The following is a 24,238-nucleotide window of genomic DNA, read 5'->3' on the forward strand; positions in this document are numbered from 1 at the left end:
AGATTTTATAAGCTCAAAGCAAAGCAGAGCTCTGTGTAAAGGCATCAACATCAGATCTGGACTGAGCAGTGGATGTGGGGTCACGTTTCCTTGGAAACTACTTTTTTTTTTCTTTTTAAGATTTTATTTATTTGTCAGAGAGAGCGAGCGCGCACAAGCAGTGGGAGCAAGCAGCAGGCATAGCAAGCAGAGGGAAAGAGGCTCCCTACCCAGCAAGGAGCTCAACCCGGGACTCACGCCAGCAGCCTGGGATCATGACCTGAGCAGAAGGCAGCCGGCAACCGACTGAGCCACCCAGGCCTCCCGGAAACTACAAAATTGAGAAAAATAGGAATGCTTTTGTCAGGAACGCCTTATCGGAAGCTGGGCACCTGGATAGAAATGATGCTGCTTCTCTGTGTCCAAGAGTCTTAGCTCCTCCAGGCAAGAGTGGGATGTTTCATTCTTACTGATACAATTTCAAACAGCCGCGCGTACGCGGACTTGAAAGAACTAGCTTTCTCAGAGTGTAAGAATGTAGTGTTTATCCAAAGATGGGGTTATGATACTTTTCAGTTGCAGTCTGTCCTTGAAGGAAACACTGTTTCCTGTTTACCTTATAAGTGGCTTTATGGGTTTTCCACCTGATGAATGGCTGAGCGGATTTTCACTTTCTCAACAGTACAAATGCAAATTACAACTCGGTCTCTCAAACCCTCCGTGGCTGTGCTGAAAATCTAAATTTCCTTAACCTGCTCTCTTATTTCGGACCCTCAAGCTTTCCTTGCAGTCCGAGGCTCTGCACCACGCGCAAACGCGCCTCTTCCCCCACGTTAACCATTCAAGCTTTCCGCTCTCCCAAGCCCAACTCAGTGAGCGGGGGGGCCGCCCGCTCTTCTCAAATCCTATTGGGTAGAATCTACGCCTCTCACCGCAGGGCAGGACGAGAGAAGGGGGGAGGTGGGGACGCGAGAAGATGACGTCACGGTAGCAGGGAGGGACCTTCGGTTGCTTTGGGCTCTCCCTCCGCTGAGGGTGCTGACTGAAGACCGTTCCGTGGGCGACGCCGTCGGCTATGACCATTTGTCAGTTCTTCCTTCAAGGCCGGTGCCGCTTTGGAGACCGGTGCTGGAACGAACATCCCGGCGCCGGGGGTGCGGGCGGAGGACGGCAGCAGCAGCCCTCAGGTGACATGCCCCTCCATCCTCCGCCGCCGGTGGAGCTGGGGAAGGCCTGGAGCCAGGGCCGTGGGGCTGAGAACGGGCGTCCGTCGTGGGGCCCGTCGCTGGGCGTAGCGCGGTGGCGCACCAGTCAGGTGACGATGACGTGCTGGCGTCGTCCCCTTTTCGGTCCCGCCCACAGGCCCGGCACAGGTTCTCTCCGGTGCTCCTCTCCGCTGTGTGGGGATTCGGCTGGTTGTAGTTGAGGGGATGAAGACGGGGACTTGGCCTTTGGTACGAATGCGAAACAATGAGTTTTTAGGTCGGAAGTATGTGTCAAAACTCTCATGTCTGTGCGTGGTGATGGTCCGGAGAATTGGTGTAGGTCGACCCAGACGCCTCCTTGCTTTCCTACCCTTCTGCGTACTGCTTTTGTCTCCCTCGACACCCTAAATATAATTTTTACTGAACTTTTTTTTTTTGAGAGAGGCTAGCAGCTGGGGTCACAACCTGCATGCTTAACGTTGGGGAAGTCGCAAACTCCTTCGAACAATCTTTTTTTTTTTTTTTTAAGATTTTATTTATTTATTTGACAGAGAGAGATCACAAGTAGGCAGAGAGGCAGGCAGAGAGAGAGAGGAGGAAGCAGGCTCCCTGCCGAGCAGAGAGCCCGACGCGGGACTCGATCCCAGGACCCTGGGATCATGACCTGAGCCGAAGGCAGCGGCTTAACCCAGTGAGCCACCCAAGCGCCCATCCTTCGAACAATCTAATAGCTGCAAAACTCCACCCTAGGGAAAAAAAAAAAAAAACTCCACCCTAGGCGAATGTAAGTGCTCGTAACGTTGGAGGTGAAACTGGAAGTTGCCCAGTAAAAAACTCTGAGGTAGGGGCGCCTGGGTGGCTCAGTGGGTTAAGCCTCTGCCTTCGGCTCAGGTCATGATCTCAGGGTCCTGGGATCGAGCCCCGCATCGGACTTTCTGCTCAGCAGGGAGCCTGCTTCCCTTCCTCTCTCTGTCTACCTGTGGTCTCTGTGTGTCAAATAAATAAATAAGATTTTAAAAAAAGAAGAAGGACTCTGAGGTCTGAGAGAAGGGGTGTGGAGGACCGCGTTATCCTACTCCCTGGGTCTAAGTCATTGTCAAAGTTTTGGGAATATTTAAGCCAATTGTGGATGAGGTGAAAGGACGGCGTTCAAGGAAAGGAGGGATCAGAAATGAAACCACGCAAAGCAAGGTTTTAAAGGTCAGATGAATAAATAGGTTTTTATTTTCTTAGGATGGGAACTTAGTCCTTAAAAGTATCACAAGATGCTGACCCCCTTCTGTTACTTTCCTTCCCTTCCCTCTTTTAGGACTGTTCGTCTCATCTTTAATTTGTGTTGCATAGTGGTTTCACGTCTGATCGCTCTTCTTGAAGACAGGCCTTTTGCATCACCCACAGTTAGTCTTGTGAAATATTCCAAGCCAAAAATTAGGACTCGGGGTCTGATACTTGGGAACGTATTTCCTTGGAAAATGTTACTTAATATTTGACATTCTGTGGAGACTCACTATAGATGTAGTAATTAGAAAGCAAATATTTAATGGGTTGATGGATGAAGAAAATATAAATAAAACTCAACAAGTAAACAGTATCTCCCAGAAATGAATGCTTCTGTAATTAATAAATGAAGACCAAAAGCTATATACAAAAGAAAGAATGAACTTCTTCAGTTGTGTCATCCCCCAACGAATTTGGAACTTCAGAAAAATAAAATACCATTAACCCTTAAATGAGGGGTCTGGCCCAGCAATCTGTTCTTTTTTCTCTTTGGTTTTATTAGGTAGTTTTAGAGTTGGGAGATGAATTTTCATGAAGGAATATATCTCTCATCATTCCAGTTTTTAATACATTTCATGGCATATCTCTTAATTCAGTCAGAAACAAAGCAAATTATCTTGGTTCCAACTGGGAAGTGCTGAGTAAATGAGGTAGTTTAAGATTTTATTTATTTATTTGACAGAGAAAGAGCACAAGTGGGCGTGGCAGGCAAAGGAAGCCTGATGTGGGCTCAATCCCAGGACCCTGGGATCATGACCCGAACCAAAGGCAGGTGCTTAACCCACCTGAGCTGCCCAGGTGCCCCACAATTTTTTAAAATACAGAGACAAGGGAAGAGAATCCTATTGCTTCATTATGATAATTATGAAATATTAGAATCTGTTGATAATAGAACTGAATGCATTTTATTCACATGTAAATTATAATCTCCCTGTGAAAGATAGGTGGGTAGATGTTATTTCCCCAGAGGGAAGACTGAGTCAAGTAGATTTAAGCATCTGTTCAAGGATAGAGGGTAGAATCTAATTTTTCATATTCAACAAACTCTTTAATACATTGTCCATTTTCCGATGTTACTGCTCTATAGGGCACTGTAAGAGAGCAAAGAATGATTAAGACAGCTTTTTATCCTGAAGGAGTTTATGATTTAGGATACATCCTAAATCTACTATCAAGCAATTATTTACTTAATAAGCTTATATCAGCTGAACTTACTAATATATCATTATTTTCCTCAGGGTTTGCACTTCTCTCAATCTTGTTAAACAAAATGTGCCATTAGACCATTACATGATTTGTTGTTTACAAGTAACTATATGTAAGTCAAAAATGAAGAGTTTTCTGATTTAAAATGAGTGGCAGTGTGGTGCTTGTTGAATCTTTGTATAATGTCTGCCCATAGTAAGATAATATAATGAAATTTTTAGAGGTTTAAAAGAGGTATTGCCAATAAAATTGTTTTATTCTTTATTTTCAGGTAATAACAGACGTGGATGGAATACCACCAGCCAAAGATACTCCAGCGTTATCCAGCCATCCAGCTTCTCCAAATCAACACCATGGGGGGGCAGCAGAGATCAAGAAAAGCCATCTTTTAGTTCCTTCAATTCTGGAGCTTCAACTAGCAGGAACAGAGGGTTTGGAGTGTCCCAGAACCCATTTGCTTCATCCAGCCCTGATGGGCAGAAAGATGAAAAGAAACTTCTGTAAGTGGAAGCCTTCAGAGAAATTACTACCCATTTCCTTTTTTTTTTTTTCAAAAGTACCTATAATATTTTCTTTAAAAAGAAGTAATATTGGGGCACTCTCTCTGCCTGCCTCTCTGCCTACTTGTGATCTCTGTCTGTCAAATAAATAAATAAAATCTTCAAAAAAAAATCATTAAAAATTCAGAATAAGCAAAAAGAAGAAAAAGCACCCACAATCCTATCACTTAGAGATAACCACTATTTTGCATATGTCATAGTATTTACCCTTAAAAATATGTCCCCTTTCCATACCAGCGCAATGACTTCTCAGAGCTAATTATGCTTTTTCCATTTTTCTATTGATAACACTATATTGTGAATATCTTTCTAAGGTAGTTTTGCTTGAGTTTGTTGTATATTATTAGTTCTTCACAAAGTATGAGGTAATTTAAAGCACTCTTGGTGGTCACTTGTACTCTTGGTGGTCACTTATGGCATCTGGTATATTTTTCCTAAAACTTTTACTTCCACTACCCCCGTTGAAACCGGTTTCATTTGATTTCCTTCATTACTGTAGAGTAGATTCCCTATTATTTCCTGATCATAGTAGAATGTGTGACTTGTGCCAAAATAGTCCCTGGCATTCTGTAACTGTTGCTTCAGCTCCCAGGACAGTACTTAAATATATTCATTAGTCTTTTATTTCTCATAATAAATTAGAATGAGTGTTAAACATTTTGATCCATATATCATATACAATTGATTTTTTTAAAAAAAGGTAAAAGAGCAAACAAAGCCCACGTTCCTGTATTTGATGTTGTAAAAATCCTGAATTTAGTACAGTTATCTCTGTGGTATCTCTCATTTTATTAATTGTAACATTCTTGATGGGGGAGGGAAACATTTAATTTAGAGTTGAATCTACCCATCACTTTGCCAATAAATTAACTATATGGGTGTGGGTCTGTTGTCCCTTTTTGCAAAATATGAGAATTAGACAAAATGATCCTAAAGTCCTGCCCACTTTTAAAATTTTATGGTTCTATATTACGTGGGTCTTCCTTTTTTTTTTTAATTTTATTTTTTTTCAGTGTTCCAGAGTTCATTGTTTATGCACCACACACAGTGCTCCATGCAATATGTGGCTCTTTCTTTTCCCAGTTAAATGTTATTGATGTTTATGATAATGAACGAAGAAAGATTAAAATTAGTATTGTATATTTTAGTTCTTTAAAATATGTGTAGTTTGATAGTTCTCATTTACCAAATCTATTGCTTAATGGTTCAATTTACTGGAAAACCAAAACCATTAACTTATTTAATATTATAATACTTAAAATCATTAAATATAGTTCTTAGTTCATAAATTCTGCTCTAAAGAATAGTCTTCAGAAAATACAATGGAAAAAATCTAGGGGCACCTGGGTGACTCAGTCAGTTAAGCATCTGACTCTTGATTTCAGCTCAGGTGGTGATCTCAGAGTCCTGAGATTGAGCCCTGTGTCAGACTCCACCCTCAACGGGGAATCTGCTTCTCCCTCTTCCTCTCCAGCCCCCTTTGCATGTGTACTCTTTCCTGCTCTCTCTAAAAATAAATATCTTTTCTTTTTTAACCTGAAATTACATATTTACTACAATTTAGAATTTCAATCATTGAAAATTATAAACAATAAATTTTAACAAGCAGATGAAAAAGATCCTTTGCTCTTTTTTTTTCCCCAGGGAAGGAATTATAAAAGATATGGAAATTTGGGAATCATCAGGACAGTGGATGTTTTCTGTTTATTCACCAATGAAAAAGAAACCTAATATTTCAGGTAATTGAGAAATTGTATGTTTTTAAAATATGTTTTACAACTCTTATTTTCTAAAACCAAGATCATGCCAAGTAAACTAACTACAAACTTAGCTACAGTTAAGAAAGTTTGGACATTGTTTCAAGTATTCCAGTATTCTGGCAGAACTTCGTAATTCAGAAATAAGGACTAGAAGATACAGTTCTGTTCTTTTTTTTTTTTTTTTTAAGATACAGTTCATTTAAGATACATAGTTCTCATGAGAAAATACTGAAATCAGTACCCACCACAATTCCAGTTCTGTAAGCCCCCGAAGAATCTCTGCTTTCTTGTTTGCCTATGGGTACAACTTCAAAATCTCTTAGCTGCCTGCAGTGACCTGAAGATTCACATCTTACCTGTCATTAAGGCTGTGGCTGCCTGATGCTGTTCTCCCTTTCTTCCCTATATTTTCTTCTAAAGATAGCTATTTTTCATAAAGCATGTTGAGACCTGTCCTGGAGATAATGTTTGAAGATAAAGAACTTCAACTGGACTACAGGGATAGCATTTGTTTAGAACGCCCTTTTTCCCTTGTTTTCTTTGGTTCATAGTCCCTAAGCCCTTTCTGAGTTGAAACCTAGAGCACTACACTTCTGATCCCTCTTTGGTGGTCCTGGGCGTCTGCCCTACAGAGTAAACAGCAAGTACCTAGCAGATGAGCGCCTTTGCAATCTCTCAGAACTCTGGGATCCCTGCTCTCTCTCAGCTCTACCTGCTCATTTCCCTATGAGCATTGGTATCACATCAGTCCTTAGTTATTTATTCACTCAGTCATTCAAGAAAATACTTACAGAATTTCTTTTGTGCTAGGCCCTATTCTTAGCTGTAAGATAGTGATAAGCAAGACAGACAAGGTCCCTCCCTTACAGAGCTTATATTCTTGAAGGAAGGAGACAATAAGTAATATAAATAAATAAGATAATTTCACTAGTCTTTTCTTTTCTTTAATTTTGGTAAGATTTATTTATCTATTATAGAGAGAGAGAGAGTGCACAAGCCAAGGGAGGGGCAGAGGGAGAGAAAGCAAGAGGGGAGCAAACTCCCTGCTGAGCGGGGAACCCAACACCAGGCTTGATCCCACAACCCGTGAGGTCAACACCTGAACTGAAACCAACTTAACCAACTAAACCACCCAGTCTCCCCTAAAAAATAATATTTTTAGTATCTGAATATTCCATGTGATATTTGGGACATACTTATACTAAAAAAGTGTTGTATATCTGAAATTCAAATTTAACTGGGTATCCTGTATTATTATTTACTAAGTCTGGCAACCCTATTCCTGAGAGCATTCTAAAGGCTCAAAATTCAATTTTCATAATAGTACTAAGACATTAATTGCCATTTTCACTCTGTTGACATTTGCACTATTGGTACAAAAACATTGATGGGTAAAACTTATATCTTAGTGTGAATCAAGACAGAGGCAACTTACTGTACTAGCAGACTATAGTAGTCAATAAAAAAACATTTTTTTTTAAGTTTTATTTATTTGACAGAGAGAGATCACAAGTAGGCAGAGAGGCAAGCAGAGAGAAAGAGAGAGAGGAGGAAGCAGGCTCCCTCCCGAGCAGAGAGCCCAATGCGGTACTCGATCCCAGAACCCTGAGATCACGACCCGAGTGGAAGGCAGAGGCTTAACCCACTGAACCACCCAGGCGCCCCCAAAACCATTTTTTTAAAAGTTTTGTTTACTTAAGTAATCTCTACAACCAGTGTGGGGCTCAAATTCACAACTTTGGAAGGCAGCTGTGCTCACCACTATACCACCAGCGCTCAAATTCACAACCCTGAATCAAGAGTCACATGCTCCTCTGACTGAGCCAGCCAGGCACCACTGTTTAAAAAAAAAAAAATTAACGCCTTTTTTCACTTAAAATTTCTGATAAAGAAGTAAAAATGTTGATTTTATTAATCTTGACCCTTGAGTGCACACCTTTTTAATCTGTGTGACAAAATGGGAAGCACACATAAGTGCTTCTGCCACATACTCGGATATAATAGTTGTCTTGAGGAAAAACACTAAGGTTATCATTTGCGTTGTGAGCTCAATTAGCCACTTTTTTCACAGACAATATTTACTTGAAAGAATGACTGATAACTCTCGTTACCAAGACTTTGGTATTTGGCAACATTTTCTTAAAAAACTAATGAAGTAAGCCTGTCACCTCAAAGAAAAAATGTCTATTTTTTAGCCTTTTTTTTTAATTTTTAAAGATTTTATTTACTTATTTGACAGAGAGATCACAAGTAGGCAGAGAGGCAGGCAGAGAGAGAGGGGGAAGCAGGCTCTCTTCTGAGCAGAGAACCTGATGCGGGGCTCTATCCCAGGACCCTGAGATCATGACCTGAGCCGAAGGTAGAGGTTTAACCCACTGAGCCACCCAGGCGCCCCAATCTTTTTTTTTTTTTTTAAAGTTTTTTTATATATTTATTTGTCAAAGAGGGCAAAAGCACAGAGAACAGCAGGCAGAACAGGCAGAGCAGGCAGAGGGAGAAGCAGGCTCCCTGCTGAGCAAGGAGCCCAGTGTGGGATCCCAGGACTCTGGGGTCATGACCTGAGCCAAAGGCAGGCACTTAACCAACTGAGCCACCCAGGCGTACCAAAAAATGACTGTTTATTGCCAGTGACAAAATTCAGGCTTTCAAGTGAAAATTATGCATGGCTGAAAAATCCATTCTAAGCGCAAGATAAACCATTGGATTTAATATAGTAGTACAAAAAGTTAATGAATATGGTTTGAGTTTGCATTATAGCTAACCTTTAAGAAACTACAGCCTCTCAAGTTTTGAGGTAGTGTCAAAAAAGAATGTCCATAATTCCCTGAAAAAGCTATTTAAGTCCTCCATTTCCAACCACTTATCTGTATTAGAACAAACTTTCTTCATATACTTCAATTAGGCAACATATTGCAACAGATTGAATGTAGAAGCAGAATAATCCAGCTGTCTTCTATTAAAGTCAAACGTAAAATAATTTACAAACAGACCCTCCATCCGCAAAAAGCTGATGACCCACTGAAAGTTCTGAAGAGGGTTACCATTTTTTAGCAATAAAATATTTTTAAATTACGGTATATTTAAACATTGGCGAACATAAGACAATCCTGCTCATTTCACTAAATTTTTAATTTTTTTGCTTTGAAAATTAGTTTTTTCATTTATGTTGATATGTAGTTGGTTCCTTTTTTTTTTTTTTTTTTAAGATGTATTTACTTATTTGAGAGAGAGAGTGCATGCAGGGGGAAGGGTAGGGGAAGAGGGGAAGAGAGAGAGAATCTCAAGTCGACTCCAAGGTGAACATGAAGCCCAACACAGGGCTCAATCCCATGACCCTGAGATCATGACCTGAGACGAAATGAAGAGTTGGATGCTCAACCGACGTACCACCAAGGCGCCCCTGGTTTCTTATTTTTATGTGATTTAATAACTGTGTTCTGTATTTCTTATTTTTCATTTTAAATATGGTCAGTATTGATATGTATAACCTATATATACAAAAGCTTTTGGGGGTTTTTTAATGATTTTTAAGAATATATTTGGGTCATGAGACTAGGAAGGTGTTGAACTGCTGTCCTGGATTTTTTTTTTTTTTAAGATTTTATTTATTTGAGAGAGAGATCACAAGCAGTGGGGAGGGGTAGAGGGAGATGCATGAGTAGGGAGCCCGATGCAGGACTCCATCCCAGGACCCTAGGATCATGACCTGAGCTGAAAGCAGACATTTAACCTACTGAGACACCCAGGCACGCAACTGCTGTCCTTAGACATCAATTATAATGAATTAATTTTTCCTGTGCATCTAAAATGATATTATTTTTGTATCACCCTTGAGAGAATTGAGAAAATACTCACTCACATAATTTTCTGTGTCCTGTGGGGCTCAGAGGAGGAACAGCTGGAAGGAGGAAAAAGTGACTTGAGGGACAGCATTCCTTTAGCCAAAGTGTTTATCCTTTCTTAGGGGACAGTATTGAAGATGAGTCCTAAGTGAAAAGAAGGTTGTCACTTAGGGGAATTATTTGGGGAAAACATTCTTGGCAACGGGAACAACTAGTGCTTAGGCCCTTGTAGGAACAAGGTTGGCAAGTTTGAGGACTAGTGAGGCCTGAACCACTGGAGGAGAGTGAATAAAGGAAAGAGTTATAGGACACAGGCCATGGAGTCAGCCAGGAGCCCCATCATATTAGGCCTAATTGTTCTAGGTAGCCATGTGGAGCTTTAAGTGGGAGAAGGACATGATCTGATTAGAAAAAACTTACTTGGACTGTTGTATGAAAAGAAATGGTGTGTAGGGAGTGGTGGGGGGTGGAAAGCAATATAGAGGTAAGGAGATGAGTTAGGAGACAAATGCTTGTGACTGAGTGAATTATCGTTACTAGCAGTGGAGACAGAATTGGTCAAATCCATGTTCCGTTTCGGAGAGAACTGGCAGGATGCTGATTAATTAGATATGAGGAATGAGAAATGCAAGGGGATTCCTAGGTTTTTTGGCCTGAACAGTTAATAAAGATGGTATAAAGATAAATTGTTAGAAGAATCCAAGGTTTTGGGGCACCTGGGTGGTTCAGTGGGTTAAGCCTCTGCCTTCGGCTCAGAGGGTCATGGTCTCAGGATCTTGGAATCAAGCCCCACATCGGGCTCTCTGCTCAGCAGGGAGCCTGCTTCCCTCTCTCTCTCTCTGCCTGCTGCTCTGGCGACTTAATGATCTGTCAAATAAATAAATAAAATCTTAAAAAAAAAAAAGAATCCAATGTTCTAATTTGAACGTTTAGTCTTTTCTTTATTCTGGGGTTTAGGGGTTTGTGGAGTTAATGATATGTGGGATATGAGTAATTCTCTGTAGAAAACATCCTGAACTTTCTTTAGAAGTTTTCCTAATTATAAATTTATGGCTGGTGCCATAAAAGACGTGAAAAATACAGAAATATGTAAACAAAATAAAGATCACCTGATTTCATAGAGATAACTATAACATTTTTGAGTCTTTTCTTTCAAAATATACACACACAACCATATTTCCTGTATACATATAAATATATAAAATTAGGATCATAATCTAGTTTTGTATTCATTCTACTTTGTTGTTTTCAGTTTGTCTCTACTACTAAAAATACTAGAATGAACATCTTCATACATTAAACTCTTTGTTTGTATATCTAATTATTTCCTCAGGTTAAATCCTAGAAATTCTATTAAGGACAGAAGGTGTAAACATATTTAAGACATTTGATGCTTATTTACAATTTTTCTCCCAGAAAAATACCTTTTTATTTCCCTTAAAAGCAATTTAGGAGAATATCCATTTACCACATCCTTAATAATACCATCCATTTTTAATTTTTTCCATTAAGTAAAGCATTTTGTCTCTATTTTTAGTTGTATTTTTAAATCAACTCTTTTATTTTACTTATTTACTGGCTATTTGAATTTTTTTATGAGTTGGGTGTTTATTTGCCCATATTAACTTATTTTTCTTATTGGTTTGTAAGTACTATTTATACATTGACATTAGCTCTTCTCCAGTCATACATGTTACAGTCATGGTTTTCTCAGTTTACCATTTGCCTTTTAGTTTTGCTTATAGTTTCTGGCATGCAGAATATTTTTTAGACAGAAGTTTGAATGTGTATGGGGTCAACTCTTTCTTTTCTTTGTTATTCCTTCCATCCCATTTATCTTTAGAAAATTTCTCCCTTTGAAAATCAGATATCCAATTGTATTTTATTTTAATTTTATACTTTGTTCAACATTAGAATATAGGCTTTGAAATTTTTCCTTATGATTATAAAAATTTCCTTATGATCAGCATCAGCATATTTTCTTGTCTAGAACTTCTAGCTTTACTATAATATTAAAAGTATTGTTATTTATTTTAAAGATTCCAATTGATTCCTCACTTCAGGTTTTACAGACATTTCACCAGAGGAGTTGAGGCTTGAATACCATAACTTCTTAACCAGCAGTAACTTACAGAGTTATGTAAGTTTGTTTCCTATTCATCTACCTTGAAACCAGCTGAGCTGTTAATTACTGTCTTCTCTGTTTGTAGTAGCTTGCTTATATGTTGGCAAAGTGAATGAGGTCTAGAATTTTTCTCAAGACAAGGCTATTTATATTTTCTAAATTACTTTCTTTGAAATTGGTTGGTTATCTAACATGGTAATAATTAATATTTTGGCTATATAACTAGGAATGTCACTATTTTTATTAGAAATAATAGCGGTTATTCCTAGAAGTCAGACCCTTTCATCATTTGACATTTATGGAGCGTCTCTTAGGTACAAACACCATGATGAATGCTAGAAAAACAAAGTGAAAAAAAGACACCGTCTGTCATATTAACATTCTCGTGTATCAGGTGTCAAAAAATAAAAAAGCTGGGCTTAAGTAAGTTTGGTGCTGAAGGAAATGACATAAACTGTATTTTGTGTTGTCTATGCTCATGATCAAGCATTTCTACTAGTACCCATGTTTGCCTCCCATCCAGATATAACTCTCTCTGTGCTGCCACATACTTGAGATTCTGAACCAGGGGACATCGGGAGTTGGAGAACAGGGAGGGAACTATAGCCGGAATATCTTGGGCAAATAGTACAATTTGCCATAAAAATGTTTTATAAACTTTTTGTGATTTTGGCAAGTAAAGACATGAAGTTGTTGGAGAAACAAAGTTAAAACACTCAAAATTGACTCATTATTTTTCTGTCTTCTCTCTTCAGCTAAATTCCCTCCAACAGTTAATAAATCAATGGAGAAATAGAATAAATGAACTGAAGAGCCTAAATACATCAACTAACATAGCCTTGGTGAGTATTGGAGAGTTTTCTACTGGAAGTATCTTATCTGTTGCTTTTTTGCAGAGAATTTCACTTTGAATTTGGAAAGCAAAACTAAAATTCTCTGTCAGGAATTATTATACACACACATTCTCAAGACTGTATCATCATTTAAAGTCACAGTCCTGGAATTGCTTTCTCTCTGTTCCTTAGTCAGAAAAGCACAGATAACTTTGCTTTCCTAAAACTATTTTTAGGGTAAAGTTTTTTACTTCGGTGGTCTAGTTTTGAAAATATATAAATTTAAGTATGTAACATTATCAGCATTTACAAAGAAATTGCTCTGAAAAATGATATGAATATACATTTAGACTAATGTATACTTTTGTGACTGAAAAACACTCACCATATGTTCCCTGACTTATATAGAAATGTCTTTAGTAGATACATACCCACTTGTCTCCAAAGATACATGGTCCCGACTGTAGCATATTCATTATCTCTATCACTAAAGTTATGATGTTTTATTCCCATAAAAACTCTTTAGGAACCTTATTTTGAAATAAGATGTTTACAGTTTCCCTGCTGATTTATGCTTCTACTTTCTGAAAAGGATATGAGAGTTGTGGTTGTGTAACTTAATAAATGACTATGTGACCATTCCAGCACCCACCCCTTTCTTAAATATGTACTTCCTAAACAGATTTTTGGGTGAGCTCATTTCTTCACTGTTTAGTTGTTATGATGCCATTTAAATTTAGTAGGACATATTGGAAGTATTCTGTCCCTATGTGAGAGGTGGCCCAGCTCACCACTGCTAATGTAGAAGAGATAACTGAGTCCAAAGAACTACAGAACTTCCCTTGGGATTAGAACATCCTTGCCCTTTGTCAGCTCTCTAGGGGCCCCTCCAGAGGTGAGGAGGGTCCTGAACAGTCCACCCACAAGGGGCTTAGAATGTGTCAGTATTTATTCTTTATGCCAAGTAGTTAATTCTTTGTTCTTTTAATCCAGCATATGTATATGTTTATCTATTTACCTGTTGATGAACTGAGGGAGAGAAGCTAGACCAAAAAAGAAAAAAAGTACCTACTATGTGATTTCATTTATATGAAAAACTAAAGAAAACAAACTTCATCAGAGCACCTGGGTGGCTCAGTCAGTTAAGCATCTGACTTTTGATTTCAGCTCAGGTCATGATCTCAGGGTGGTGAGATTGAGCCCCTTGTTGGGCTCTGCACTCAGTGCAGTGTCTGCTTCACATTCTCTCTCCTCCCTCCTACTCACTCTCTCTCTTAAATAAATAAATTTTTAAAAATCTTTTTTTTTTTTTTTTAAGATTTATTTGTTTATTTGACAGAGAGAGACAGCAGGAGAGGGAACACAAGCTGGGGGAGTGAGAGAGGAAGAAGCAGGCTTCCCACCAAGCAGGGAGCCCAATTCGGGGCTTGATCCCAGGACTATGGGATCATGACCTGAGCCAAAGGCAGACAGTGACTGAGCCACACAGGCGCCCCTTTATAAATCTTTAGAAAAGAGAAAACAAACCTCATTTATAGTGATTGGAAGGAGATGAGTGGTTCATGGTACCTAGGGTTTGGGAGAGGCTTGACTGAGAAGGAACACAAGGGATCTTTGAAGGGTGATGGAAATATTTTAAATCTTGATTGTCATGGCTATAAGTTTGTCAGAACTCACTGAAATATATGTATGTATGACAGATGCCCTTTATTGCTTATAAACTACACTTCAGTGGAATTGATTTTTGAACAATGCTATTGAGGCTTCCAAATGAGAGAGATCATATCTGTTTGAGTTGATCAGGAAAAGATTCTTGGGGGTAAGGAGTAAGGGAAAGTTCCTCAAAAGGGAGATTAAAGGGTCACCTGGGTGGCTCAGTCAGTTGGGCATCTCCTTTGGCTCAGGTCATGATCTCAGGGTCCTGGCATCAAGCCCCACATCGGGCTCCCTGCTCAGTGGGGAGTGTTCATCCTCCCTCTCCCTTTACCGCTCACCCCCTGCTCATGCTTTCTCTTTCAAATAAATAAATAAATAAAAATTTTTTTAAGGGAGATTAAGATTTCACTATGCACAGATGAAAAACATTTCTAGTGTAGAAAATAGCAAGAACAAAAAGTATTCTCAGGAATAGGAAATATTTACTAGAGTTCAATAGTAAGCTTTTAATGTAATTATGAATCAGCTTGAGGTCAAGTATTAGAGTAAGCAGATTGGGTAGCCTCTAAAGGCCCTTTATGTGAAATCTTGGTTTCTTGATAATTAACCTATAGACACTGAAAAAATATTAATAAAATTTTTTTTCATTTTCAAACATATTCATTGAAGAAATTTAGAAAATATTTTAGAAGCTTAAATTAAAATCACCCATAATTCATCAGCCAGTTGTTCTTACCTCATTGAGATTGGTCTATCTTCTTCTGTGCATATTCATATTGTGGACATTTTTCTATGTTAAACATATTTTTTAAGTATACATTTTAAAAATTGAATTTGCCTATAAAGTGTATGGGAAAGGTAATTCAGAATTATTCATCGGGTGCCTGGGTGGCTCAGGTCATGATCTCAGGGTCCTGGGATCTAATCCCGCATTGGGCTTTCTGCTCAGCAGGGAACCTGCTTCCCTCCCTCTCTCTCTCTGCCTGCCTTTCTGTGTACTGTGATCTCTCTCTGTCAAATAAATAAATAAAATATTTTTAAAAAAAGAATTATTCATTAATTACTTTATTATTTGCCTACTTTTTTTTTTTAAAGCTCTCAGATGTAAAGGATGGAATAAATCAACCAGCACCTGCATTTGGATTTGGCAGTACAAATGCAGTAACATTTGGATCACCAGGTAAATGATAAAGTAATGCAAGACTTCATTAATTTTAGAAATGTGGGATTTTAGAGGTTTTAGATCATAAAATCTGAAGGTATGTTAAGTGGCTTTTAATTTTTAAAATATTTTTATTTTTAATTTTTTTAAATTTAGATTCATTTAATTAACATATAGTATAGGGGCGCCTGGGTGGCTCAGTGGGTTGTCTTCGGCTTGGGTCATGATCCCAGGGTCCTGAGATTGAGCCCAGGATCGAGCCCCACTTTGGACTCTGCTCGGCAGGGGGCCTGCTTCCCCATCTCTGTCTCTGCCTGCCTCTCTGCCTACTTGTGATCTGTCAAGTGAATGAATAAAATCTTTAAAAAAAAAAAAGCAAACATATAGTGTATTATTAGTCTCAGAGGTAGAGTTCAGTGATTCATCAGTCTCATATAACATCCAATGCCCATTGTATCACGTGCCCTCCTTAATGTCTATCACCCAGTTACCCCATCTCCCAACACCCTCCCCTCCAGGAACCCTCAGTTGAATGTATAGATTGTTCTAGCTAGCATAGACATTTTAACAGTACTTGTTCTTTCAATCTATTAGGATGGAATGTTTTCCCATTTCCTTTTGTCTTCCTCAATTTCATAAGTGTTCTATAGTTTTCTGAGTACAGATCCTTTGCCTCTTATTGCTAGGTATCTTAGAGTTTTGGAGACAATTGTAAATGGTATTGACTCCTTAATTTCTCTTTCTTGTGTCTCATTCTTAGTGTATAGAAATACAACTGATTTCTGTGCATTGATTTTAAATTTTTTAAATTTTTTTTTTTTTTTTAGATTTTTTATTTATTTGATAGAGATAGATCACAAGCAGGCAGAGAGAGAGAGAGAAGGAAGCAGGCTCCCGGCTGAGCAGAGAGCCCGATGCAGGGCTTGATCCCAGGACCCCGGGATCATGACCTGAGCCGAAGGCAGCGGCTTAACCCACTGAGCCACCCAGGCCCCCCTGTGCATTGATTTTATATCCTGCCACTTTACTGAATTCCTGTATGAGTTCTAGCAATTTAGGGGTGGAGTCTTTTGGGTTTTCCACATAGAGTATCATGTCATCTGCAAAACATGAGTTTGACTTTTTCTGTGCTAATTCAGATGCCTTTTATTTCTTTTTGTTGTCTGATTCCTGGAGCTAGGACTTCTAGTACTATGTTGAACAGCAGTGGTAAGGGGGGACAGCCCTGTCATGTTCCTGACCTTAGGGGAAAAGCTCTCAGTTTTTCCCCATTGAGAATGATATTCACTGTGGGCTTTCCGTTTATAAGATACAGCTTTTATGATACTGAGGTGTGTTCCATCTATCCCTACACTGTGAAGAGCTTTAATCAAGAAAGGATGCTGTACTTATCAGATGCTTTTTCTGCATCTGTTGAGAGGATCATATGGTTCTTGTTCTTTCTTTTATTAATGTAGTGTATCACATTGATTGATTTGCAGATGTTGAACCACCCTGACAGCCCAGGAATAAATCCCACTTGTTCATGGTGGATAATCCTTTTAATGTACTGATTGATCCTATTGGCTGTTATCTTGGTGAGAATTTTTACATTGATGTTCATCAGGGATATTGGTCTGTAATTCTCCTTTTTGGTGCGGTCAAGGTAATGCCAGCCTCATAGAACGAGTTTGGAAGTTTTCCTTCCATTTCTGCTTTTTGAAACAGCTTTGGAAGAATAGGTATTCATTATTCTTTAAATGTTTGGTAGAATTCCCCTGGGGAGCCATCCGGCCCTGGACTCTTGTTTATTGGGAGATTTTTGGTGACTGCTTCAAATTCATTGTTGGTTATGGGTCTGTTTAGGTTTTCTATTTCTTCCTGGTTCAGTTTTGGTAGTTCATGTGTCTCTAGGAATGCATCCATGTCTTCCAGATTGCCTATTTTGTTGGCCTATAGTTGCTCATAATATGTTCTTATAATTGTATTTCTTTGGTGTTGGTTGTGATCTCTCCAGTTTCATTCATGATTTTATTTATTCAGGTCCTTTCTCTTTTTTCTTTTTGGAAAATCTGGCCAGGGGGTTATCAATCTTATTCTCTCAGAGAACCAGCTCATAGTTTCATTGAGCTGGTGTACTATTCTTTTGGTTTCTATTTCATTGATTTCTGCTCTAATCTTTATTGATTCTCTTCTCCTGCTGGGTTTAGGCTTTACTTGCTGTTTTTTCTCCAGCTAGTTTAGGTGTAAGGTTAGGTTCTCTGTTTGGGACCTTTCTTGTTTCTTGAGAAAGGCCTATATTGCTGTATATTTTAGGACTGCCTTTGCTGCATCCCAAAGTTTTTGAACCATTGTGTTTTCCTTTTCATTTGTTTCCATGAATTTTTTAAATTCTTCTTTAGTTTCCTAGTTGACCCATTCATTCTTTAATAGGATGTTCTTTAGCTTCCATGTATTTGAGTTCTTTCCAGCTTTCCTCTTGTGGTTGAGTTCCAGTTTCAAAGCACTGTGGTCTGAAAATATGCAGGGAATGATCCCAGTCTTTTGATACCAGTTGAGACCTGATTTGTGACCTAGGATGTGATCTATTCTGGAGAATGTTCATGTGCACTAGAGAAAAATGTGTATTCTGTTGCTTTGGGATGGAATGTTCTGAATATATCTGTAGTCCATCTAGTCTGGTGTATCAATTAAAGCCCTTATTTCTTTGTTAATCTTCTGCTTAGACTATCTGTCCATTGCAGTGAGTGGGGTGTTAAAGTCCCCTACTATTATTTTATTGTTATCAAGGTGTTTCTTTAATTTTGTTATTAGCTGGTTTATCTATAAATAGCTGCTCCCATGGTAGGGGCATAAATAGTTACAATTATTAGGTTTCTTGTTAGATAGACTCTTTAATTATGTTATAATGTTCTTCCTTATCTCTTATTTCAGTCTTTGGTTTAAAATATAATTTGTCTTTTGATGTCCATTAGCATGATAAATGGCTTTCCACCCACTCCCTTTCAATCTGAAGGTGTCCTTGGGCTTAAATGAATCTCTTGCAGACAGCATATGGATGTGTCTTGCTTTTTTTTTTTTTTTTTTTTTTTAAGATTTTATTTATTGGGGCACCTGGGTGGCTCAGTGGGTTAAAGCCTCTGCCTTCAGCTCAGGTCATGATCCCAGGGTCCTGGGATTGAGCCCCACATCGGGCTCTCTGCTCGCTCTCTCTCTCTCTCTCTCTCTCTGCCTGCCTCTCTGCCTACTTGTGATCTCTGTCAAATAAATAAATAAAATCTTTTAAAAAAAAAAAAAACTTTCAAAGATTTTATTTATTTATTTGTCAGGGAGAGAGAGTATGCACAAGCCAGGCAGAGTGGCAGGCAGAGACGGAGAGAAGCAGGCTCCCTGCTGAGCAAGGAGCCTGATGCGGGACTCTATCCCAGGACGCTGGGATCATGACCTGAGCCGAAGGCAGCGGCTTAACCAACTGAGCCACCCACGCATCCCGTGTCTTGCTCTTTTAACCAATCTGATAACATGTCCTTTGTAGCATTTAGCCTATTTACATTCAGAGTAACTATTGAAAGATGAATTTAGTGCCATTATATTACCTATAAAGTCAGTTTCTGTATATTGTCTCTGCTCCTTTCTGGTCTTTTGTTACTTTTGGGCTTTCTCGTCACTTAAAGTATCCCCTTCAATATTTCTTACAGGGCTGGTTAAGTGATCACAAATTCTTCTAGTTTCTGTTTGTCCTGGAAGCTCTTTTTTGTCCTCTTCTGAATGACAGCCTTATTGGATAAAGTATTCTTGGCTGCATATTTTTCTCATTTAGCACCCTGAATATATCATGCCAATCCTTTCTGGCCTTGAGGTCTCTGTGGATGTATCTGCTGCCACTCAAATGTTTCTACCCTCCTAGATTAAGGACCGCTTGTCCTGAGTTGCTTTCAGGATTTTCTCTTTGTCTCTGAAATTTGCAAGCTTCACTGTTATAAGTTGAAGTGTTGACTTATTTTTATTGATATTGAGAGGGATTCTCTGTGCCTCCTGGACTTGAATGCCTGTTTCCCTCTCCAGGTTAGGGAAGTTCTCAGCTATAATTTTCTCAAATATACCTTCTTCCCCTCTCTCTCTTTACTCTTCTTCTGGGATCCCAATTATTCTAATATAGTTTCACTTTTGGTATCCCTTATCTCCTGAACCTTGTGATCCAGTGGTTGTTTATATCTCTTTTTTTCAGCCTTTTTATTCTCCATCATTTTGTCATCTGTATCACTAATTTTCTCTTCTGCCTCATTTATCCTATTAGTTAGAGCCTCCATTTTTTAATTTTAGCTCATAAATAGCCTTTTTTATTTCAACTTAATTAGATTTTCGTTCTTTTATTTCTCCAGAAAGGGACTTTCTGGTGTCAGCTATGCTTTTTTCAAGCCCAGCAGTATCTTTACAATTGTTATTCTGAACTCTAGTTCTGACATCTTACTTATATCCATACTGATTAGGTCTCTGGCAGTCAGTACTGCCTCTTGTTTTCTTTTTTAAGTCAGTTTTTCTGTCTTGTCATTCTGTCTATAGAAAAATAAATGAATGAGAGAACAAAATACTAAAATAGAAACAATGACCCCAGAGAAATAGATAGTAAACAAATCAGAAGAAACCTGAAGCCAAAAAGAAAATTAAAAAGAGAGAGACAAAGAGAATATAATCAGACATATGAACAGAACAGAGCAATACAAGAGATCCTGGGTATATTTTGGTCTGTTTGTTAGAAAATTAGATCCCAAAATTGTAAAGAAAGAAAAACTTATGTATATACAAAAATCAAATTAAATACAATGATAGGATAGAATATAACCATAAAAATGAAAATTAAAAAATACTTGAAAGAGTTGCAAAGGGTAGTCTAGGTTCACCCAAGGGATGCCTGGGTGGCTCAGTTGGTTAAGCCGCTGCCTTCGGGTTAGGTCATGATCCCAGAGTGCTGGGATCAAGTTCCACATTGGGCTCCTTGCTCCGTAGGGAGCCTGCTTCTCTCTCTGTCTCTGCCTGCCACTCTGCCTGCTTGTGTGCACTCGCGCTCTCTCTCTCTCTCTCTCTGACAAATAAATACATAAAAAAAATAAAATCTTTAAAAAAAAAAGCAGGATGTATGACATCCTTATCTTAAAAAAGAGTTGATAAAATAAGAAATTGCTTGAAAAGGAAAAAGAAAAAAAGTTAAAATTGAAAGACTGTAAGATGCCTGGGTGGCTCAGTTAAGTGTCTGCCTTTGGCTCTGGTCATGATCCCAGGGTCTTGGGATCAAGCCCCACATCAGGCTCCCTGCTCAGCAGGGAGCCTGCTTCTCTCTCACCCTCTGCCTTCCCCTCCCCCCTGCTTGTGCTTTCTCTCTCTCTCAAATAAATAAAGCCTTTAAAAAAAAAAAAAGTAAGACTGAGGAATCATTAAAAAATAACATGAATTCTATGTACTGTTTTTCCCTAGCGCTAAAGTTTTGTAGTTCTCTGTGATTGGTAAACTTGATCTTAGCTGAATATGTTGGTGATCTTCTGGAAAGGGGCCTGTTGCACTGATTCTCAGGTGTCTTTGTCTCAGGGAGAATTGCACTGCCTTTGCCAGGGAGCTGCACTAAGTGTAAGCACTCCAGATTGCTCTTTGTAGCTTTTGTTCCCTGAAGGCTTTCTGTGCTGTGTTAGAGGATGAGAATGAAAATGGCAGCGTCCCAGTCTCTAACCCTAGAGCTAAAAGCTCATAACCCGCACTCCTCAGTACGGCCTCAGGGAAAAGCTGTCTTCTTGGTCTCCTTTAGCACTTTGTGCTCACCCAGCCTGTGACCAAGTGTTTCTATCTCAGGCATGCAACTCTGTTTCAAGTCTCCAAAGCCTGCAGACTTCTGCAGCTCATACCCATACCCCTCCTCCCCACGGGCAAAGAGGGGGATGTCTCACCACAGTTCTGCCACTCGCTGGGCCCCTGCTCAGAGAACAGTTGCCCAGCCATGCCACAATTTGCGGTTTATGGCAACACGGAGCAGAAAGCCCACTCCTGAGCTTGCCATTTGTAGCTGGCTTTGCCACTCTTATGCTTGGGAACTCTGCCACATTAAGGCACCCCAGGTCTTCCTTTGCGCTCTGGGGTCCTGAGATCACACTCTCCCCCATAGGATTCTGCCCTGCTTCACCACCTGAGCACCTTTCAGGCAGGCATTTCCCTCACCTGGATAGACAGACTTCTAAAAGTTCCCATTTTGTGCTCCATTGCTGTATCAATTTCTGGTAGCCAGCTTGCAAACTGCCCCCCCACCCACCGCCATTTATCTTCTGATACATCACCTTGGATTCACCTCTCTGCATCTCCTACCTTGCAGAAAGTGGTCACTTTTCTGTTTGTAGAATTGCAGCAATGTTTTTCTTAGATCTCCAGTTGAGTTCACAGGTATTCAGAATGATTTTTTAGCTATCTAGCTGAATTCCACGGACCAGAGAAAAGTAAGGTCTCCTACTTCTACACCATCTTCCTCCCTCTCTTTAAGTGATTTTTAAATCATCCTTGCAGATTCTACTGCCTTCTATAATGGAGCTTCAGAGAATTTGGCTCATTAATCATTTGTGAAATAGGGGTCAGACTGGGCACATTTTTGAAAGACCCTGTGGCTCAGGCTTTCAGAGCATATTTTAGCAATGGTTTTTCAAAAGTTTTATCAGAGTACATAGTAGCTATGGTAGCAGCACATTGAGGACCTTCTTTTCACAGTGCATAACAGTATAATATTGTCTCAAGTGACAATACTGTATCACTTTTTTTTTTAATTTAAAAGAAAAATTGTTTTAAGTTAGTATGACAGAGGTAAACAGTGGTTCTTAGAGACAAAAAGGCAAATTAGGACTGAGGAGTTTGAACTGTCATAAAAAGTATAAAAATGGCAACTCCAGAAAATTTTTAGCCAAAAACTAGAGATGTTAATTTTTAGAGTACAAGTTCATCAGATTTGTCTTAGTTGAGAGCTGGAAGGGGCTTGAGAATCACTCCATTTATACAGGAGGAAACTGAAATGAAGTGACCACTCTATATTTGCTTAAAAGAATATAGCTAAGGAAAGAGTTACTTCTTTGATAATGGATGTGGCTGATTTATTTGAGGTTGAAACAGAAAGTTAAAGTCCACCTTCTAATCCCAGAGGTTTCTCAAAGCTGTACCCATGAGTGAGGATGATCAAATGAGGTCAGATATAGCAGAAAGATAGGACAACAGGGTTTAGTGGGTTTGTTCTAGCTTCTTCTTTTCACTTCTTCTATCCAATAAGTTTCTCACATTCAAACATGGTAGAAATAAGAGAAAAAGAAGGGGTGGTTAATATGGTTACATTCTTTATTATAATAGGTTATTTTTTCCTTTTTCTGATTTTTGTAGGTTTTCCAGTGAATAACAGCAGCAGTGCTAATGCTCAGAATTTTAGTTTTAAACCAAGCTCTGCCCCTTCTGGAAGTCCTCCTATGTTCGGGAATACTCCAGCATTTGGAGCTGCACCCTCTGCCAGTTCTGCCATCACTACTTCTGTTCCAGCATTTGGATTTGGGAAACCTGCAATCACATCTGCTGCTTCATTTTCTTTTAAAAGTCCTGCAGCCACTGGTTTTGGATCACCTGGATTTTCAGGATTTCCAACTTCCATGGCAGCAGGCTCTTTTGGAGCTCCAGGGGCCCCAGCCTTTGGAAGTGGTACTTCTGTGGCTGGTTTTGGTAGTCTAGGTTCACATTCCCACACTGCTTTTTCCAAGTCATCTAGCAACACCTTTGGAAACAATAGCATATCTACCTCTCTCCCAGTCTCAAATGGCAGCACCACAACAGATAACAAATTATTCACACCCAAGGATCAACTCACAGCAGAAGAACTGGAGCAATTTCAATCCAAGAAATTTACTCTAGGAAAAATTCCCTTAAAGCCACCACCTATGGAACTTCTAAATATTTGAAAGGACAATTTTAAATACAGAAAAGAACAGCTCTTAAAATTGTTCTGAGTGGTTTGTATAAAATTGCTTTAAGTGATTTAAATATATACATATATATGTATATATGTACATATATACTTAAAAGGAATATAAGCTCTCATTAATAACTTTAGGGGTCTTGAAATTCAATATTTTTTCTAAGTAAAGCATAAAAAGTACTCTGCAAGAGGTTTTTTTAAAATTCAATTATGAATGGAATCGAAAAAAACTGTTAGTGTGCACTGAATAAAGTGCTTTTCTCATTCTATATCACTTTACTGTCTTAACATTTAAAGGTTTACCTTTAAACATATATATATATATTTGTTTATTTTTTAGAAAGGAGATCATTTCTAAAGCCATGAGGGGAAAAAATGCTTAAATATTTAGCTTGCTTATCAAATAAACATCAATAGCATGACTATCCTTCATGTTAAAGAAAATTCTCTTAGAGAAATAATAGTTTTTAAACTTTTTTTTATTATTCAGACCAACAAGGCATTTTCCCCTCATAATTTTGTTCCCCCTCCAATTTTGACTCTCTTATGGACTACCATTTGAGTTTTCTTGAACAGTTTTAGACTGATTTGTATCAGGGCCTAACTTCTGTATAATTCTGTTTATTCCTCACATTATCCCATCAACTTGGCAGGTTGTAAGAGGAATGGAAA

At 38.8% G+C, this 24,238-nt stretch overlaps 1 protein-coding gene across 2 annotated transcripts; it reads left to right on the forward strand.

Annotated features, from left to right (window-relative positions):
• The first annotated feature begins 915 nt into the window (after positions 1-915).
• Positions 916-23,835, forward strand: NUP42 (nucleoporin 42). 2 transcript variants are annotated; one of them, XM_044246212.1, is made up of 7 exons: positions 916-1,166; positions 3,940-4,168; positions 5,873-5,967; positions 11,894-11,970; positions 12,711-12,797; positions 15,540-15,624; positions 22,984-23,835. In XM_044246212.1, the coding sequence occupies exons 1-7, from the start codon at positions 1,055-1,057 to the stop codon at positions 23,547-23,549; spliced, it is 1,251 nt and encodes a 416-aa protein (XP_044102147.1). In that variant the 5' UTR covers positions 916-1,054; the 3' UTR covers positions 23,550-23,835. The 2 variants fall into 2 exon arrangements, with proteins under 2 accessions (XP_044102147.1, XP_044102148.1); XM_044246213.1 differs by lacking the exons at positions 916-1,166; positions 5,873-5,967 and adding an exon at positions 1,340-1,433.
• Positions 23,836-24,238: the final 403 nt, after the last annotated feature.

Source organism: Neovison vison, chromosome 4, assembly GCF_020171115.1.
Source record: "Neovison vison isolate M4711 chromosome 4, ASM_NN_V1, whole genome shotgun sequence".
In the NCBI taxonomy this organism is placed as follows: Eukaryota; Metazoa; Chordata; class Mammalia; order Carnivora; family Mustelidae; genus Neogale; species Neogale vison.